Source organism: Falco biarmicus, chromosome 7 (assembly GCF_023638135.1).
Source record: "Falco biarmicus isolate bFalBia1 chromosome 7, bFalBia1.pri, whole genome shotgun sequence".
In the NCBI taxonomy this organism is placed as follows: Eukaryota; Metazoa; Chordata; class Aves; order Falconiformes; family Falconidae; genus Falco; species Falco biarmicus.
Window position 1 is genome coordinate 42,675,969 of NC_079294.1, and position 16,094 is coordinate 42,692,062.

General features: G+C 44.5%; 1 protein-coding gene across 1 annotated transcript in view; it reads left to right on the forward strand.

Annotated features, from left to right (window-relative positions):
• RHOJ (ras homolog family member J) overlaps positions 1 to 16,094 on the forward strand; it is a 62,896-nt gene that overhangs the window by 32,258 nt on the left and 14,544 nt on the right. The window contains exon 2 of the mRNA XM_056346443.1: positions 13,746 to 13,804. Coding sequence (XP_056202418.1) covers positions 13,746 to 13,804 — 59 coding nt within the window. The remainder of the gene's footprint in view (positions 1 to 13,745; positions 13,805 to 16,094) is intronic.

The following is a 16,094-nucleotide window of genomic DNA, read 5'->3' on the forward strand; positions in this document are numbered from 1 at the left end:
TTTAACAGCAATTTACATAAAAATATACGCTGCTTGGTTCAAAATTAGTTCACTGTTTTTCCAGCTACAAGACATTATGATTGATGTTTCTCCCAACCAAAAATAATTCCTCTGAGCTCAGCAGAGCTGCCTCTGATGTTCATAAGGTGGAAGAAAAGGTGAATGAAACTTAATAAATCTTTTCAAGAGTAAATACAGTCTAAATGGAGTTATAGCTAACAGGGAGTGCAAGGCATTCTTGGAAATTCAGCTGAATTAGAACCTTTCATTTGATTCAAAAATTGTACTCAAGCATGGAATAATTAACAGAAAAGTTAAAGTAATTAATCTTAAACTTAGAGTTAGAAGTTTTAAAAGTTTTAGTTAGAGCAAAAACCCATCACAAATTCTTGTTGTTTGGAATAGCTACGTATTTCAGAATTAATTTTCATTGTACATGAGAATGAAAGGTTAATATAAATTATAATTAATCTTAATGTATAATATAAATAAAAATATAAAATTTTCATAAGAGCAAACTTTATGCAAATAAGAAAGTAAATAAACTGATCTGCTGGAAAAACTCAACAGTTGCACTTCAAAACTTTTAAATCAATATGATGGTCCCACCTATCCATGCCAACCTTAGGTTTAATGCATCTGCAACAACCTGAAAATTTTGGACTCTATGTTAAACCTCATTTTCACCATCATGAAAAGTACTCAATGGCAGCTGACAGCCCAGACCTGGGTATTTGTGTTTTGCTCCCCATCCAGGCTGCGTTGCTCATGGCCCATCAAGCCACCATGGTGGCTCCCTGGTGTCCTGGGTCTGTGTGGCTGGACCCCCCTCGGGGTCACCGCTCACAGCGTGTGTTACCTCTGTGGCAGGGAAACAGCTTTTTGTAAACCGGTTCATGCCTTTCGAACAAAGGGAACAGTTCAGATCATGGTCAGTTATTTCACATCATTTCGCTTCATTTCTTCTAGTGGAAACATCTGAACTATTCTGTTGAAAGCAACATCTTCCCATGGAAACTTCTGATTCTGTAGAAATACATTTTCTAGCCGAAAATTCCTGTTCAGCTCTGTACAGGAATTTGGATTTATTTTTTCTGTCCAAAGGAAAAAAATCTTCTAGCCTCAGCTCAAGGAGGCACTTCAGCACTTCTGTACATCCAGGGCTGGGCTGCAGCCCCTTGCTCTCCTGCACAACCTGAAAATTTTTTTAACACCAGATTGTCCCTGGTGGTAGGAAGTACCCTTCTGCAATCATGGGGCTGGCTCACGCTCCACTTCACATGAGTGCAATTGTGCTTGAGCAAAGGGCGACGGTAAGGGGATCCTCTGCTCAGGTCTGCACTCACCTCTCCCTTTCACGTGTGCAAACACAAACACGCGGAGGCTTCAGACCAGGCATTTCATCCATCTGCTTCTGTTGCTTTTCCAACATTACAATCACTTCATTGTCTGCAGCGGCTGCCACGCCAGAGAGGAAAGTGGAAGGCTTCTCAGCAGGGTGTAAAGAAAGCATTAACAGCATTTAAAACCTTTGTGGTAGCCAAGAAAAAAAAAAAAAAAAAAGTGAATTCCTAACTTCAGCTTTTCTTATCAGAAAGTTTAAATATTTCCAAGATTTTTGTTTATGGTGTTTAACACTTCTGCTTCCTAAGTCATACACATTTAGAGCTGCTGCACAAATGTTTGGCTAATCTCTGCAAGCTGCAGGGTAAATAGCAGCTGAAGTTTGGTCCTGGTGCTAAGTACCCTGGGCCTGATGCTGTTTCTGGGAAATGCCAAGCCGAGTTTCTGTCGTGGTCCCCCTTGGCTTCAGGAGCAGGTACTTTGTTTTCAAGCCTTTTCAAGCAGTGCCTCACCAGGGAACATGCACAGGGAAAGCCAGAGTTCAGGTGAAACTTAAACAAGGAACAGACGAACCATCAGGGAGGCTGGTGTTGGAAAGGGCCTCAAAACATCATTTAATCTTTCCCCTGCCCAAACCCGGGTTGACAGTATGTAAAATGTCAGCTACAGCAGTGCTGGAGTTTGGGCAAACCTAACGCTCCTGACCTCTCGCGCTTACCTTAGCTTGTTGTGCAGTGCATTACACTGGAGACAGCTGGATTCAGTTCAGTGTGCCAAATATGCCCCTGCCCCAGCGGTTCGCAGATCAGAGGATCAGATGCTATTTTAAGCTACCCTACCATAATTCTGGAATACACCCGAGGCACCGCTCTGCTCTCCGAGCCGGAGAGCAGGTCTGACCGCAGATGCCTTGCTCAAAGGCACACAGCAACACCTGGAACACACACACACACCATGGGTCTGTGCCCAAATGCAGCACCCAAAACACCTTGGCCCATCACTAGCCTCATCTTTACATTAGCTCCCGGTCAGCTTGCCTGGCACCTGAATGTAAGGAATAGGAGAGCCAGGCTCTTTACACAGCAGCCAAGCTAGTGGCTGCTTCCTGGTTTATATTCCAGCACATCAATCATTTTTCCCCTAACATCAGGTTCTTACGGACAACACACTTCTGTTCCCTTCTGTATCATAATTTTTCTTCCTTTCTAGCTTTGGCATCTGTACTTTTTGTTGAAGATGCTGGTGACCACAGAAGCCATTTCTCCCCTGAATCACGTCCAGCAGCAGGGGGATGTGCCATAGTGCGCTGCAAGCTGTAGTGCTAATGATGCTGCTGGGTAACGTCTCTCTCCCACTCTGATCCAGCATCCAGGACAGGTCCATCTTCATTCCATGCCCCTCATTCCTTTTGGCTGTTCTACCACAGTTACCAACACCGATTAATGTGGGGTGATACTGAGAACCAGTATGGCCAGCACAGACTATCTGGCCTCAGCCACTCTTAGCTAGGAACTCTTCAGGAACGCAAGAAATGAAAGCTCCTAAATTTTCAGCTTCAAAGTCCTCAGCGAATTCAATGCACTAAAGTTGTAGCCACTGAAGACTAAAATGCTTTTGCTGAAGTCTGTTCTCACCAAGAATCTGGGACCTCTGTTGAGTTAAGAGCACAGGGTCTTCTGCCAGTACATGTGCCTGTGTTACAGCTACTCCATCACCTGAAGATCCAGCCCACAGCAAGGACAACCCATTCACTGCATAGCAGCAATTTTGTGCCCTTCCATCAGCACTACCTGCTCCCACTGCCACCTAACCCAGACCAAGGCAGATTGCCACAGGTTTTAGGAAGAGACTGTCACAGCAAAGAGCCAATGCTGTCAGACAGTACTGTCTCTCCACACTGCTTTCTGCTCCCTTCCCAGAAAAAGAAAACAAACAAACAAACAAACACACCCTAGCTCTGATCCTCGAGCAGTACCAGAATAACAGTGGAGAGCTTGCTTTCCCCCAGCCACACAGGCAGCCCTGTCCTCCCATGCTCTGGAAACACCCTGTGTATTGCCTGGGCACATTTCAGTGAAATTTGTCTCATTTTGCTACTGATCTTGCATTTATTCTGATGTTATTTACCAAGACTCATGTTTCCCGGATAACCAGATGCTTGACATAACTTTGGAGATAGTCTTTTCCCCAGCACTCAGCAGAGCTGGAAGAACGACTTTTGCCTTACACAGGCAGGAGAGAGGAGCCAGGCAAATGGTCAAAGGCTCCCTTTATTCTCACTTGATCTCCTTGGAGTAAAACTCACACTCCTTGCTCTGCTCACTATGATCTCGGCATCACTGTTAGGAGACTGCTAATACGTTCTTCACAATTAGGTTTCAGTAAACAGTTAATTTAAAGAGTCAGTTAAAATAAACTGAAAATGCCATAGTACCTGGTCTTTTGTAGGTCAGGACAGCACATCTAGTTAAAATACTAATAAGATTACTCCAATTATCAGTCACTCTTTAATAATCTCAAAGCTCTGCCACCTTTGCTCTTGATTCGAGTCATAAACCCAGTACCAGAAAACAGACATTCCTAGATACTGTGCTATGGTGATGGAAGCCTCAAAAATATTGAGTAGAGCTAAAAATATAGAAAATTATCTACGTGCTGCCTTTCGGTTTTTGCATGGGCTTACACAACAGTCACAGCCAAAGTTTTGTTCTTTCATTCATCTCAATACCACAGACAATCACATGGTCTCAGGAAGGGCACTTCGCTGTCACTCAGGATTAAGAAGATATCTAATATTCTTAAATATTTAGGAAAAACCATAATATTTTTAATAATATGTTCAGGTTCTATCTATTTATATTACTTAATGCTACATTTTTTCCTCTGTGTAGCATTTGAATGGATTTAGTGCTATTACTTTCACTAGAGATTAAAAAGACCCTCAGTCAGATTATCATTGAAAGACACATATCAGAGTCTATTTGCCCCGCAAATATAGCGCATTTACCTAGGCAGTTGTTATTAGCTTCTAACTGAGGAGCAGAACTGCCTTCCATGGGGACAGCTGCTGGTGCGCGGGGAGCCGAAATCCTCAGGAAGCACCTCCCAGCCTGCTGCAGTGCACAGCCCTCTATTTAAGACAGAATGAAATCTAACAAAATGCTCTCTTAAGCACAATGCCAATTGTTCTTCAATTCCCCAAGTGCTATAATCACGTTAGCCTTTTCCATCTAGCACAGCTTTGCACAATGTTGAGGTCCCAAGAGCTCCCTCAGGACTGTATTACTGGAGAAACTGGGCACAGCCTTTCTTGCAGAGACCCCAAGGTTTCTTGGACTCTGCTATCAGCAAAGTTGAATTTGCTCAAGGATTGATTAGCACAGCAATAACTCACTGAGATGCCGGGTAAATCCTCCAGTGCTGATTTTACAAACAATGAGGTCAATGATTGCAATAAATCAACTTCATTCATGCTGTCTATAAGTAATGTCCTAAACTGGGAAGAAGCTGGCTCATGTTAGTGTTGCTTGTTCTGAAAGCTTTGGGAATTTCCATTCTCTGTCATCTGTTTCTGGACCAGATTCATTCTGCTCAGTCTTCCTAATTGACCTCCACTGCTTTTGTGTTCTTTGTCATGTAAGCTGGCCAGTGCTGAAGTCTGACTTCTCAACACATTTTGAAAGACTAACAGCATTTCGTATCATCTGCTTGAATAAAAATGTCTCTGCATAGCAACTAGCCATCAGTGGAGGGCTGCAGCCTTTTTCCTCTCAAGATGCTAAAAAGCACATAGTGCAGGTCATGAATCTTCCTGTAGGATGACAATGTCTAGATGAATCTATTCCTTTGCAGAATGGGACAACAGAGCTGTTGTTCGGTGTCAGCCTGCTTCCCCAGCGCAGTGGTAACGCGACTCAGGGTTGGGCATTTTCCCACCAGTTCCACTGGGATCCTCAAACCTGTATGGATGAGGCAGAGGGGAGGGATCACCCCTTGCCACACACAAGAAACAGGAGTCCAAGGTGAAGAGCAATCACTAGAGGCAGTGGAGGGATGTCTGGAAAGGAAACATTGGGAACTGTTTATATATCACTTCTCTGATGCTTCCAGAAGTACTGAAACATCCTGCCGAAAAAGCTTGTCTCTGCATAGTCAATCCCAGACTTCCAAAAGTCTTCAACATTGACTTCCATGCCATGAGAGCATTGCAGGAGTGTGACTGTTTGCCTGGCCTTTCTTGAGATGCCTTCAAGTGGGCATTTGCGTTACAGTCTCCAGATTTTCCATACAACCACAGAGTTAAAAAGAAATAAAGAAGCTTACAAACACAAAAACCAAGAATGACTTGACCTTGGCCTGAAGGAAAGCATGAAGTACTGCCAGACTCATTAAATAACGGGAATAATCAACCAACGTGAGCTTTAGATCAGCCATTGAGGGATGACAGGTAGAAATAGGAAAGCCATGTTACCTCTGGCTAGATTGATAATGAAACCATTGCTAGACCACACTGGCTGGTCATAGCAACTGCTTGAAAAGAATTTGGAAAAGAGCTGCAAGAATGATATAAGAACAAGATGCCTTGTAGGAAGACACTAGATGAGCTATTTAGAGCAGAATAAATGATGCTATGAATCCTATCTGGCTTTAAAATCACTAAATGCCTGTGGCCTAAAGACAAAGCAACGAATTCCTCACCACCTCATTAGACCAAGAGCTACACTGAGTGAAATCAGCTGAATCCCAGCCCCAGAGGCCTCTCTGTGCTCCCACCGCGGGGACCAGACTGGAAATGTTTTTCAGATATTGTAAATATCAGATGGGCAAGAGTATTTGCTCAGCAGAACATTGATCTCAGCCATTGATGAGGTGACAGAAAAGGTGAGGCTTACTCAGAGCCCTTCTTTTGATACATACTGACTCTCCGGGGCCTGTGCAAACTAGTGGTAGGTGAATACAGGAGCAGTTAAAGGCATATTTAGTACAATTTACATCTAAAGCGCAGTACTTAGGCCAATTACAGGGCGAAATAGCATGCTTTGGATTTTCCTTTCAGAAAGAATGTAGTTAAGCTGCAGGATAAGTCTGAGGCAGAGAATCACTTCGGCTGTCATCAGAGTTTGCCGTGAAGGAGGAGATGGGGGAACACGCCGTGAGCAACGTGTGACTCCACTTCCTGGAGATGACCCTTCCGCGTGGAAGTGACAAATGGCCCAGGCTTGAGTCATGGGGCACTGGGTGAGTCAAGGGTCCTGTGTAACACCAGCTCTTGTCGCCCAGGCTGTGCTGGACACACGGTGTTGTAGCAGTGCGTTCAGTCAAAGCAAAATGTTCCCGAGTATTTCCAAGGAGAAACGCTGCTAGGACAGCCTTCTAGCTCAAGTGGTAAATAGCCATTAGAGCTCAGCCAAGCTGATTGTCATTCCTGGCCTGAAAGATGGGGACATGTCATTAAGGTCTTGCTTACTCTTTTCTTGACTGGCTTCCTCTGGTGGCTGCCAGACCGTAGCATCCCCAGGGCTTTCATCTGCAGATGTCCTGAGTCTTCCCAGCTTCAGCTGTAGCAGCGTAACTTCTGAAGATTGGTCCACAGCAGCTAAAATAAGTTCCCCAGGCACTGACACAACCAAAATCAAACCAGCATGTGAGAGATTAATTTCTGGCAGCCCTATCCGTATTTTCTTCACCTGGATCAGCCAAAGAAAGATATTTCTGAACACAAATATGACCCAAAATAAGATTCAGAAATGCACCTGAAGCACTTAGCAGGTGCTACAGAAATGCACTGCCCACCTTTACTTTGTTCTCCTGATGAATATTCAAAGCTGCTGTTTCTTAAAGCCTGGGATATGTAGCTTCAGTTCGGTTAGATGCCCGACCATTATGGGAACCAAAGGAAATGAGAGATCCAAATGTCTTTGAGGCATGTTTGAGTTTCAGTCCCTAGTTGAAATGCAACAGGGATCCTCACATTCCAGCTACAGAGACCCCTTTTTAGGAGCTCTGCAGTACAAAAAGAAGACCATTTATAAACAAGATTTTTAAAATCGTTCTTCAAACAAACTCCTACAAAAACACTCCTGTCCTGCCTGGGGTAAGCCCCAGAGAGCAGAAGACATCTGTGAAGGGGAGGGAGATTCCCAGTTCATTACAAAATCTTTCATGAAACTACATTCAGGAAGGAAGGAAAATATTACCCAGCAAGCAAACATTGTCAGTATCCCCAGGGATATCAGCTGCTTGAGAACACACTGCAGTCAGTATATTGATCGCTTCACAAAAATCACTCTGAAAGTGCCAGAGGAAGGAATGGAGGTCCCTGAGACACCCCGGCATTTGCTGCAGTCTACAGATAATGCATTTGCTTTTAAAGATATAGTCTGGACTTGAATCATGCCTTGCAAAGATGATTGTCAGAGAGAGAGTCGAACTTCCCAGGGAAATCATTGACTGGAGCCCCCTTCTAAGCAGTTCAACTTACACCTCAAATCTGTGCTGAGGAAAGCACAAAAAACCCCATCATAACTGCAGGTGGTTTCTGTTCTTTATATAATTAACTTGACAGTAATTCCGGTAAAGAACACAGAAGAAACTGGGAACGAATGGTTCTGGCATTGCTGAAAATGTTCTGATTTTCTGATTGTATAGGCTGGTGTTGCAGCAGATTCAGGGCATACTCACAGGGAAGAGAGTGTATCATCTTCTCCTTTTACTGTGAGGGTGAGGAGGACACTCAGTTCTCACCTCCCTGGGAGCTGCTCTAGTCCTCCAAGATGACCTGTGGCTCCAGTCCCTGCCACTGAGCATGAAGCGGTTCACCCACTATTTTGCCAATAAGATCTATGTTACTTTGTGAATTCAGGTCCTTGATTAGGATGCCCCAAGCCAAAGCAAACTATTTCATTCTACAACTGAAAATTTTGTTCAACCAGAAACTGGAAAAATAAATAAATTTGTGTATTGTGTATACATAAAAGATGTGTTTGTATATGTGTGTGCATATGTATTTTAAAGACAAAAACATGTCTCAGTTCATTTCTCACTGCTATCCTCCCTCCTTAGTATCTGATCTGTAGTAAAACATTGATCAGACCCAGTTACCGTTTCACGTAGAGCTTCACCTGCCAAATATGCAGGAGCCAAGAAGTTTGGTGTGAAGTAGCACTGTGAAACTGGGCACAAGCTGAAGCCAAGAGTTTAAAACAGTACTGCTCCTCCTGGAGTGAGGCCTGCATGAACAAGCACCTTTGAAAGTGAAAGGAGATCTATGAGGCACACATTTCATTTCCATCTAGAAATGAAAATATTGGTCAAGTGTCTACCCATCACTTAAAGCAGTAAGAACCCAAATCTTCCATCTAAACTCTACTGCAGCTGACCAAAACCTGTTCTTTTGTCCATTTTCTGATTTTACCCACCTTCCTATTTGGAAAAGAAACAGACTTGGGCACTTTTTCTGCCAGCAGATCACCTGGAATTGCTGTTGTTCTTATCTTATACTGGTGGCCATTAGTCTGTGTTAAGTAGCATGCATCTAGTACACATAATCATGATGAACAGACAAAAGCACAAACTTAATACTCAGAGCTTGCTGACAAGGGCAGAAGGTGGCCCTTGTGAAAGTGTGAGGTTTGACACAGACTAATTTGTCCAAAAAAATGAGAAAGCTTTTCCATCCAGGCAGGTGCTACCACCCCTACTTGCTGTCAGGCTCTTGGCATCAGTCTTCAAAGCAGCTGAACCTTAATTTGTTGGCAGGAAGGCACTAGAATAAATAGATGACTTCTCCCATGTGGTATCACATTAGACATAGCCTAAGCTATTGTGTACATTCTGGCTAGTGATTTCAAAGTCATTTGTTTCTGCAAGCACTTCTTCACAGGCACTGAAAAATTCCCCATGCTGTGCATGTCTGCTCTCCGGTACCACAGCTAAGCGTGTCTGAGCTATTGCATCCTAGTTCGGTGTCAGACTAGAGACGCATGTTGCTTTGCACTATTAATCAAACACAAGAAATTCTGGGAGGGCAGCAGCCAGTTTGTGTCCCCTTTCTGTTAGCGCAGACCATGAACATCGCTGTTGTGTGGCTGAAGGGCTCTTCCAGGGGTACGTTTCAGTCCCACAAGGTTGCCAGGGCTTTGCTGTGAGCAAATAAAACACAGGGGGGGGAAGGTTTTGGCAAAGACTGGCCATTGACAGGTGGATCTGGGGCAATCTGGGCAACAAGAACATCAACAAAAATTGTTGTATTGTCCCCAGGAACAGGAAGTAACCACTTATTTAAAAACAGAGCTCCCAGCTCAGACCAGTTCATGGTCCACACACCAGACCCAGCCCACACAATAACTCCACCTAGCACCTTGCCTTTTTACTGTGGTCTTCAAGCAGGACAACATGTTTCAGAGCTCTGTGTTGAGCCTCATTACCAGGCACAAGGACTGTGACAAAGCCCTAGTGGTGATCTAAAATCCTTATGCAAACTAGCAATACCCAACTAATTTATAATCTAGCTAACATTTTAAAAGCGTTGCTGTTTTATACATCGTGCACTTGGTTAAAACCACCAGTGAAGGGGAGAAAACATCTGCCCTGTTGCATCGTCTGATGCAGCTCTGACTGGAGCTAAAGGAGAACCAGGACTGTGCAAGTATTCAGCCACATTTTATTGCCGCCCCCACTGCACTTGGTGTTAAAGGCCATGCCATTTCAGTGCTTCATCAATCTATCAATATAGCCACTAAACAGTAAGGAGAGTTCACATTTATCTTGTTATCCAAGACTGCTCATAAAGCTGAGTTCACAAGCCCGTAAAGGAACCTACATTGCCCCAGTGACTGGGAGGGAATTCCATGTTGGCTTCCCATAGCCTCGGCCACTGAGAGAACAGGAAAAGATAGTAGCAGGGTAAGTAAAAGTAAACCGAGATAAAGCCAAAAGTAAGGCCTACAAATCTAGCAGAGCAATCTTAGCTCATAAAAACCTACCAAGAGGACATGTTGAACAGCTCTTTGCCTGATGGAGGCAGACTGATACACCCTTAGTATCAAAATACCATGATGTTTTCATAGGCAAAACCCATTTATTTTGACATCTGTTTTGCCTGCATGAAAGCGTGGTGGAAATTTCAGCACCAATGTATTAATCTAGACACGGCTGTTTCAAAAGCCAGTGATTATTTGCGTTGTCAGTGTGAGACATCTGGTCCCCACTGCATGCAAAGCCAGGAATCCAGAGACAGCAGTTTGCCTGTTGCTGAAGTTTACCCAAGAAAACGGTTTTGCTGGGATGGTAGCTGTAAACTTAGAGAGGTGATGTGCACAGGAAGGATAGCTTCTGATGATGAGACAGATTAGAATATTTGACAAGAAGAAAGGCAAATTAAAGGTTGATGGGGAAAAGAAAAAGTCAAAGTGGAAGAAAAGAGAAAAGAAAAAAAGAGAAAAAGGAAAAATATTTGAGTGGCACCGCCCAGAAAGTCACAGCAGAACCTGTAACAGGTAGGATGCTATAAGTATTAAAATGTAACGTGCAAGCTGGGTAGAGTCAGGGTGTATTTTTCCAAAAGCCCTTGCATTTCTTAGCCCTTGTGTATGTAAAGAGTAATGGTGGAACACCACCAGCCTCTTTATACCCCCTCAGTATTTCCCAGGGATCACCAAGAAGCCAAACCGAACTGTAGAAACTATCACCAACTATTCAATGTGTGGCTTCACAGACCTATTGCAAAATACCCGCCGTGACTTCATGGACTCCAGAGCACAGACAACAGTTTAGGAGCAGCTGCAGCATATCCTTCTGGCAGAGCATAGTGTACTGCAGACGGGCTGGACCTCTACCCCAACAGCTTATCTCCAAACCATATTAACTACTGGAACAAGGCAGCAATTTGTGTCTGCACCAGGGCTTTTTGCCAGACTAGCTCTGTCAGGTGCCACCAAGAGATGGGCCAGCAAAATTTCACAGCAGCCCAAGGCTGGACAGGGAAAATCTTAGTGCAACTTGTACGTTTTTTAAACACTGAAGACCTGAGCTGATCTTTGTAAGCAGGACCCAGCTCAGTTTGCCTGCACTCAGAGTTAGCCAGCACGACACGTAAAAGCTGGATAACTATGCCAGTACAGACGCATGGCAAATGTCTCTTCAGATTCATCAGACACATTAGATCACCTGCACCTCCATGCACCCCATGGCCACACAGCTGTCCTACGGGCAACCCGCTTTGGAGGTGCTCTGCAGATCCCATACAAGTTCAGTCAAGGACTGACAGTGCGACTGATGTTCACGTGCAGCCCTAAACACCACCTTGGCCAGCTGAGCACCATGTGGCTAACACACCGCAGCTGGAAAATTGCCTTCAGCTGAAGGGCGCATCTTCCCACAGTTGGTCCTTGAGCAAAGTAAAATCAGCGGAACAGGTCTGGCTCCTGCACTTCTTGGCACAAGGACAGATTGAAGGCTGGCCAAGGCCGTAACTGGAAAAAAACCCCACACCTCCCAGCTGCTTCTGGTAAGCTGTGCAGGACCACCTGTGGCCCCTACTGCTTCTGAGAAGGGAGCTAAGAAAAGCAAGTGTCTTGTCAGCAGACTTACACAGCTCATACTTCTACTGGGATATTTTGAGACTCCCTGCACCACAAAAAGTTAAAAAGCAGGGTTCTGGGAAAGTTTAGTTGAAATTGTTTTATTCAAGTCAGGTTGAAGGAAGGGGATGGGTCATCTGGACTGTCTCCTGCCTGTGTTGGTACCCATCTACCCACCTCGGTACCCCTTCCCTGGGGTCTCCCACCCATGGACATTCATGTTCAACAGCTAGCCCCATCTGGAGTTCCCCAGGATGCTGCACTATGTACCAGCCACCTTCTGAACTGAGGAGTGGGAGGATGGCTCTTGGCCCGTTTCCCGTCTCCCCTTTCCCCTGTACATCACAAGGCAGCCCCAGCAGCAGGTGAACACAGCCTGTTCTGCTCTCATCAGCAAATCTGGTCCTCGCTGAGCCTTTGTACTTTCAGGGTGTCAGTTTTGTTCTGTATAGATGCTAGCAAAATCACCGTGTCACTTTGCAAGCAAGTAAAGCTGCTGAATAATCAGTCTGTCCAACCACGCTGACAGAGACTTCAAGTCTAAGAGATATCAAACAGGACATTGCTCCCCAGTGCAGGAGCTATTAACTTCTATAAACTGCTAGATGTTTTTCTCCTGCAAAAGTATTATCACTTTTAAAAAAATCAGCAAGAACCTGTATGATGTTTTCAAGCCTCCTCTTTGACAAAAGTAACTATTAATCTTGCCCAGCCCTCATTAATTGCAAGTTGTGATCAGCCGATGGGCACCAGTCTTAGCCCCCCCTACCCCAGCCATAGCTCTATGTTCATTCCATCTGTTTGCCCTTGTGCTTAAAAAAAGTAATAGTCCACAGGCTGCAAGAATACGATTATTTTGAGTAATCTTCCCGATGAATGTTTAAAGTCTTCCTGTTGACTAATGGGTGGAACTGGATTCCCCCCGCCTTTCTTTCCAGTTGAATAGTAATGACTTAAGCAGATTAACTGGTTAACTAAATGTCATTAACACAGATCGTACCCTTTATACGAAATAACACTGATTACAGGGACCAGCTAATAATGGGGTTCATCCAAAGGCAATGAGAAAACATCTTCATCAATGTTGATGGGCTCAAAATGAAGTTCAAACTGAATTCTACTAAAGCAGTAAACATTCTGAGTGCAATCAATGAACTAAGCCATGTTTTCCTCCATTTGCAACAGAATCTGTTCAACATCTTTGCAAATACTAGTACTCCTCTCACTCCCTGTCCTTTGAAACGTCAACCACAGAGCTGCACATATTAAGCACTGTCGCTTGACCTGCAGTTGCATGATACAGGACAGGACACGTTGCCCAAAAGGCAGTGTGCCTCCACTGAGACCCACCAAACACCAGCCACTGCTGAATGCTTCATCATTTCACAGCCTGGAAGAAATAAAATAATTTTAAAAAAAAGCTCTCAATGATCCATGACAAACCTATCCCAATGCTCATGGTGAGGAAGCAGGAATTCTGTGCTTTCAAGTCCTAGCACATCATGGGGTTCAGCTGGTGGCTGCAGAGACAGAAGCAAATGCCCTCCGATCTCTGGATCCGTGATAGCAGCAGTGTGTGCACTTCATCACTCCTGGCTGTCAATAAAAAAATAAGAGCTTGGCATAAAGGACTTGCTTTTGTTGTGACCTTAGGTTGCCTTCAGTTTCAGTTGAATAGATGGCTTGGTTTAGGATGCACATTTTAAGACACATGTTAATGTGTCTAGCACAAAGGTCTATTGGCATTTTAGGATTAAAACACCAAAAAAAATGAGGCCACTGGCTTGTGCATAAACAGCATCTTTTGTTTCTCTCTTCCAGTAACTGTGACTGTGGGAGGACAACAACACTTGCTGGGACTTTACGACACTGCAGGGCAGGTAACTTACTGCAAAACATCTATAATTTTCCTTTCCCGTGGTTGGTTTGTTACTACCGTATACTGGGGTTTGTTGTTTGTGCTGTTCGCGGGGGATTTTTAACAAATATTAACAATCTGTTGTGAGTTGTAATAGTTGAACTACTGACCTTCTCCTTTTTTTCTCTACACAGAGATTTAATTCTGGTTCAGAAATAAAACAAACACAAATGCACTCATCCCTAGGGCTGAATTTTGTCTAAGCAAAAAACTAAAGCCTGATCAGGATATTCAGCCTCCCATATACATACCTCCTACTGCAAATATAACATTTTCTATAAAGTCAGTGTTTTCTTAATTTACCACATGGTGGCATTGAAGACACAGAGAATTCCTGTTTCCAGGATGAGAAAACTAATACAATACAGCACCAGCCTACTAGTCACCATCTATTGGCTTTTTAAATGGTAACCCAGACAGACTGGCATCCACCCCAGCATCCTTCTCCTAGAAGAAGGGTGTCCATTACAGGAGAGTCTGTACCCCATGCTTACTTACATACAGAATGCTTTTACTGTTTCCACTGTCCACGGTCTGATACAACGGGCTTGCACTAAAAGTTTGCAGAAGAGTTCTGGTCTGTGGTCTGGTTTCACCACCTGGAGAGGAGGAGAAAGCTTTTCTCATTGCCTTGCTCTGCCAGCAGAAGGGCAGAACAGGGTACAGGGAGCAACACATTTTCACATTGAAATTCCCCTCTCCTACCTCTAAATGCCAGCAACTGACAGAATAAAGGATCAAAATCTGTACAGAAACCTTGCAGAAAATCACCTGCTGAGAGGGGAAGGAGCAGGTTTCATGTTCCTTCCCAGTCTGGGAAGGTTGGAACCCACATCCACCAGCTCCCCCGGTCACAGCTGGCACTGGAGGCAGCAGGAGAGGAAAGCAGGTTTGGGACCCTGCTTCACTCTCTAAGACCTAACAGTCCTGGGTGCAGGGCTTTGCTTTCAGGAGCACTCCATGGCTGTGCTTTCTTTGGCCGTGACTGATTGCTATGAAATGCAAAAACAATGCAGGAGACCCTTCTGTCTGCAGAAGGCCATTTATTACAGAATATACCTTACAGCACTATGCAGCGAGGTCAAAAACCTCATCAGGACAGACTGTCATTTCCAAAAAAACCTGCACTCAGCAGGACTGGGGCTTTTATGCTTTGAGTTTCACCTTTTTTCATTTTATTCCTATCACAGGTTTGTTGGCAGCAACGGTCACTTCATAGATAGCTCAGTGGCACTAACAGTTCATCCATCATTTCTATCCGTATGGTGCAAACAGATGATCCAACAGCCAGTCCCAAAATAAGACCCAAGTCCTTGTTCCATGTTCAACGTATGTTCAGTCTTCCATTCTGTGCTCACAAGCACAGAGCCTGGAGTACATCTGTCTTGATCCAGCAGCACTGGGAGCCTAGGCGAGTGAGACTGGAGTTAGATTCAGTATCAGTCAGATTTTACCCAGCGCCTTAATATTTCTACTTGTTTTGTAGGGCTGCCACCTGCCACCCATTTCCTCAGCAACACATCCTCTCATTTGTCCTCCTGAGCCAGAAGGAACACAAATCTGTCTCTTTGACAAACTTCACCCCTCCATCCATTCCTCTACAGTCACTTTGCCATCTCCTGCTTCAAACTAGCCAGTGCACCACCTGCTTCCAAGCACCGTTTTGAACTTGTCAGGCTGATCTCCCTTTCAGACCTTGGTCCAGAGGACGTGGCCATCCAGTCAAAACTCAGAGCGTGAATCACTTCTGGATGACTAGATTGTATCTCCATGGAGGCTGAAAGGATGATGCTTCCCACATGCTCAAGCTATAACGGCAGATCATCTGGGTTGTTTCCTCCCTCCCTCTCCTTGTGTTGTGTGGCTTCCCAAAGGCGTTGGTGTGAAGTCATCGCCAAAAATAGCGCTTGACATTATGATGCTATAAAACATACGCTAATGAAATAACAATTGGAAAATGTACTCCTGCAGCAGGACCCTCTGTCAGCCTAAAGGGAGAGCTGGCAGGGACCCCAGATCTGGGGTATCTGTTTTTTTGCATCCCTGGCACAAACAGTCCTAGGAGGAAAAAACCAGGGGTCTTTTTTCCTCAGGCTGGACTCAGGTGTGGAGGGCTTTAAGAGGCTGACATGGCAGGGAACGTATGTGAGATCAGCATGGCAGCAACATAAAAAAAGCGAGTTTTGCTGTACTTTCTGGGCCTGAACACTGCAAGGCTGATGGCAGCGCAGCTCAGGCAGGTCACAGGCAGG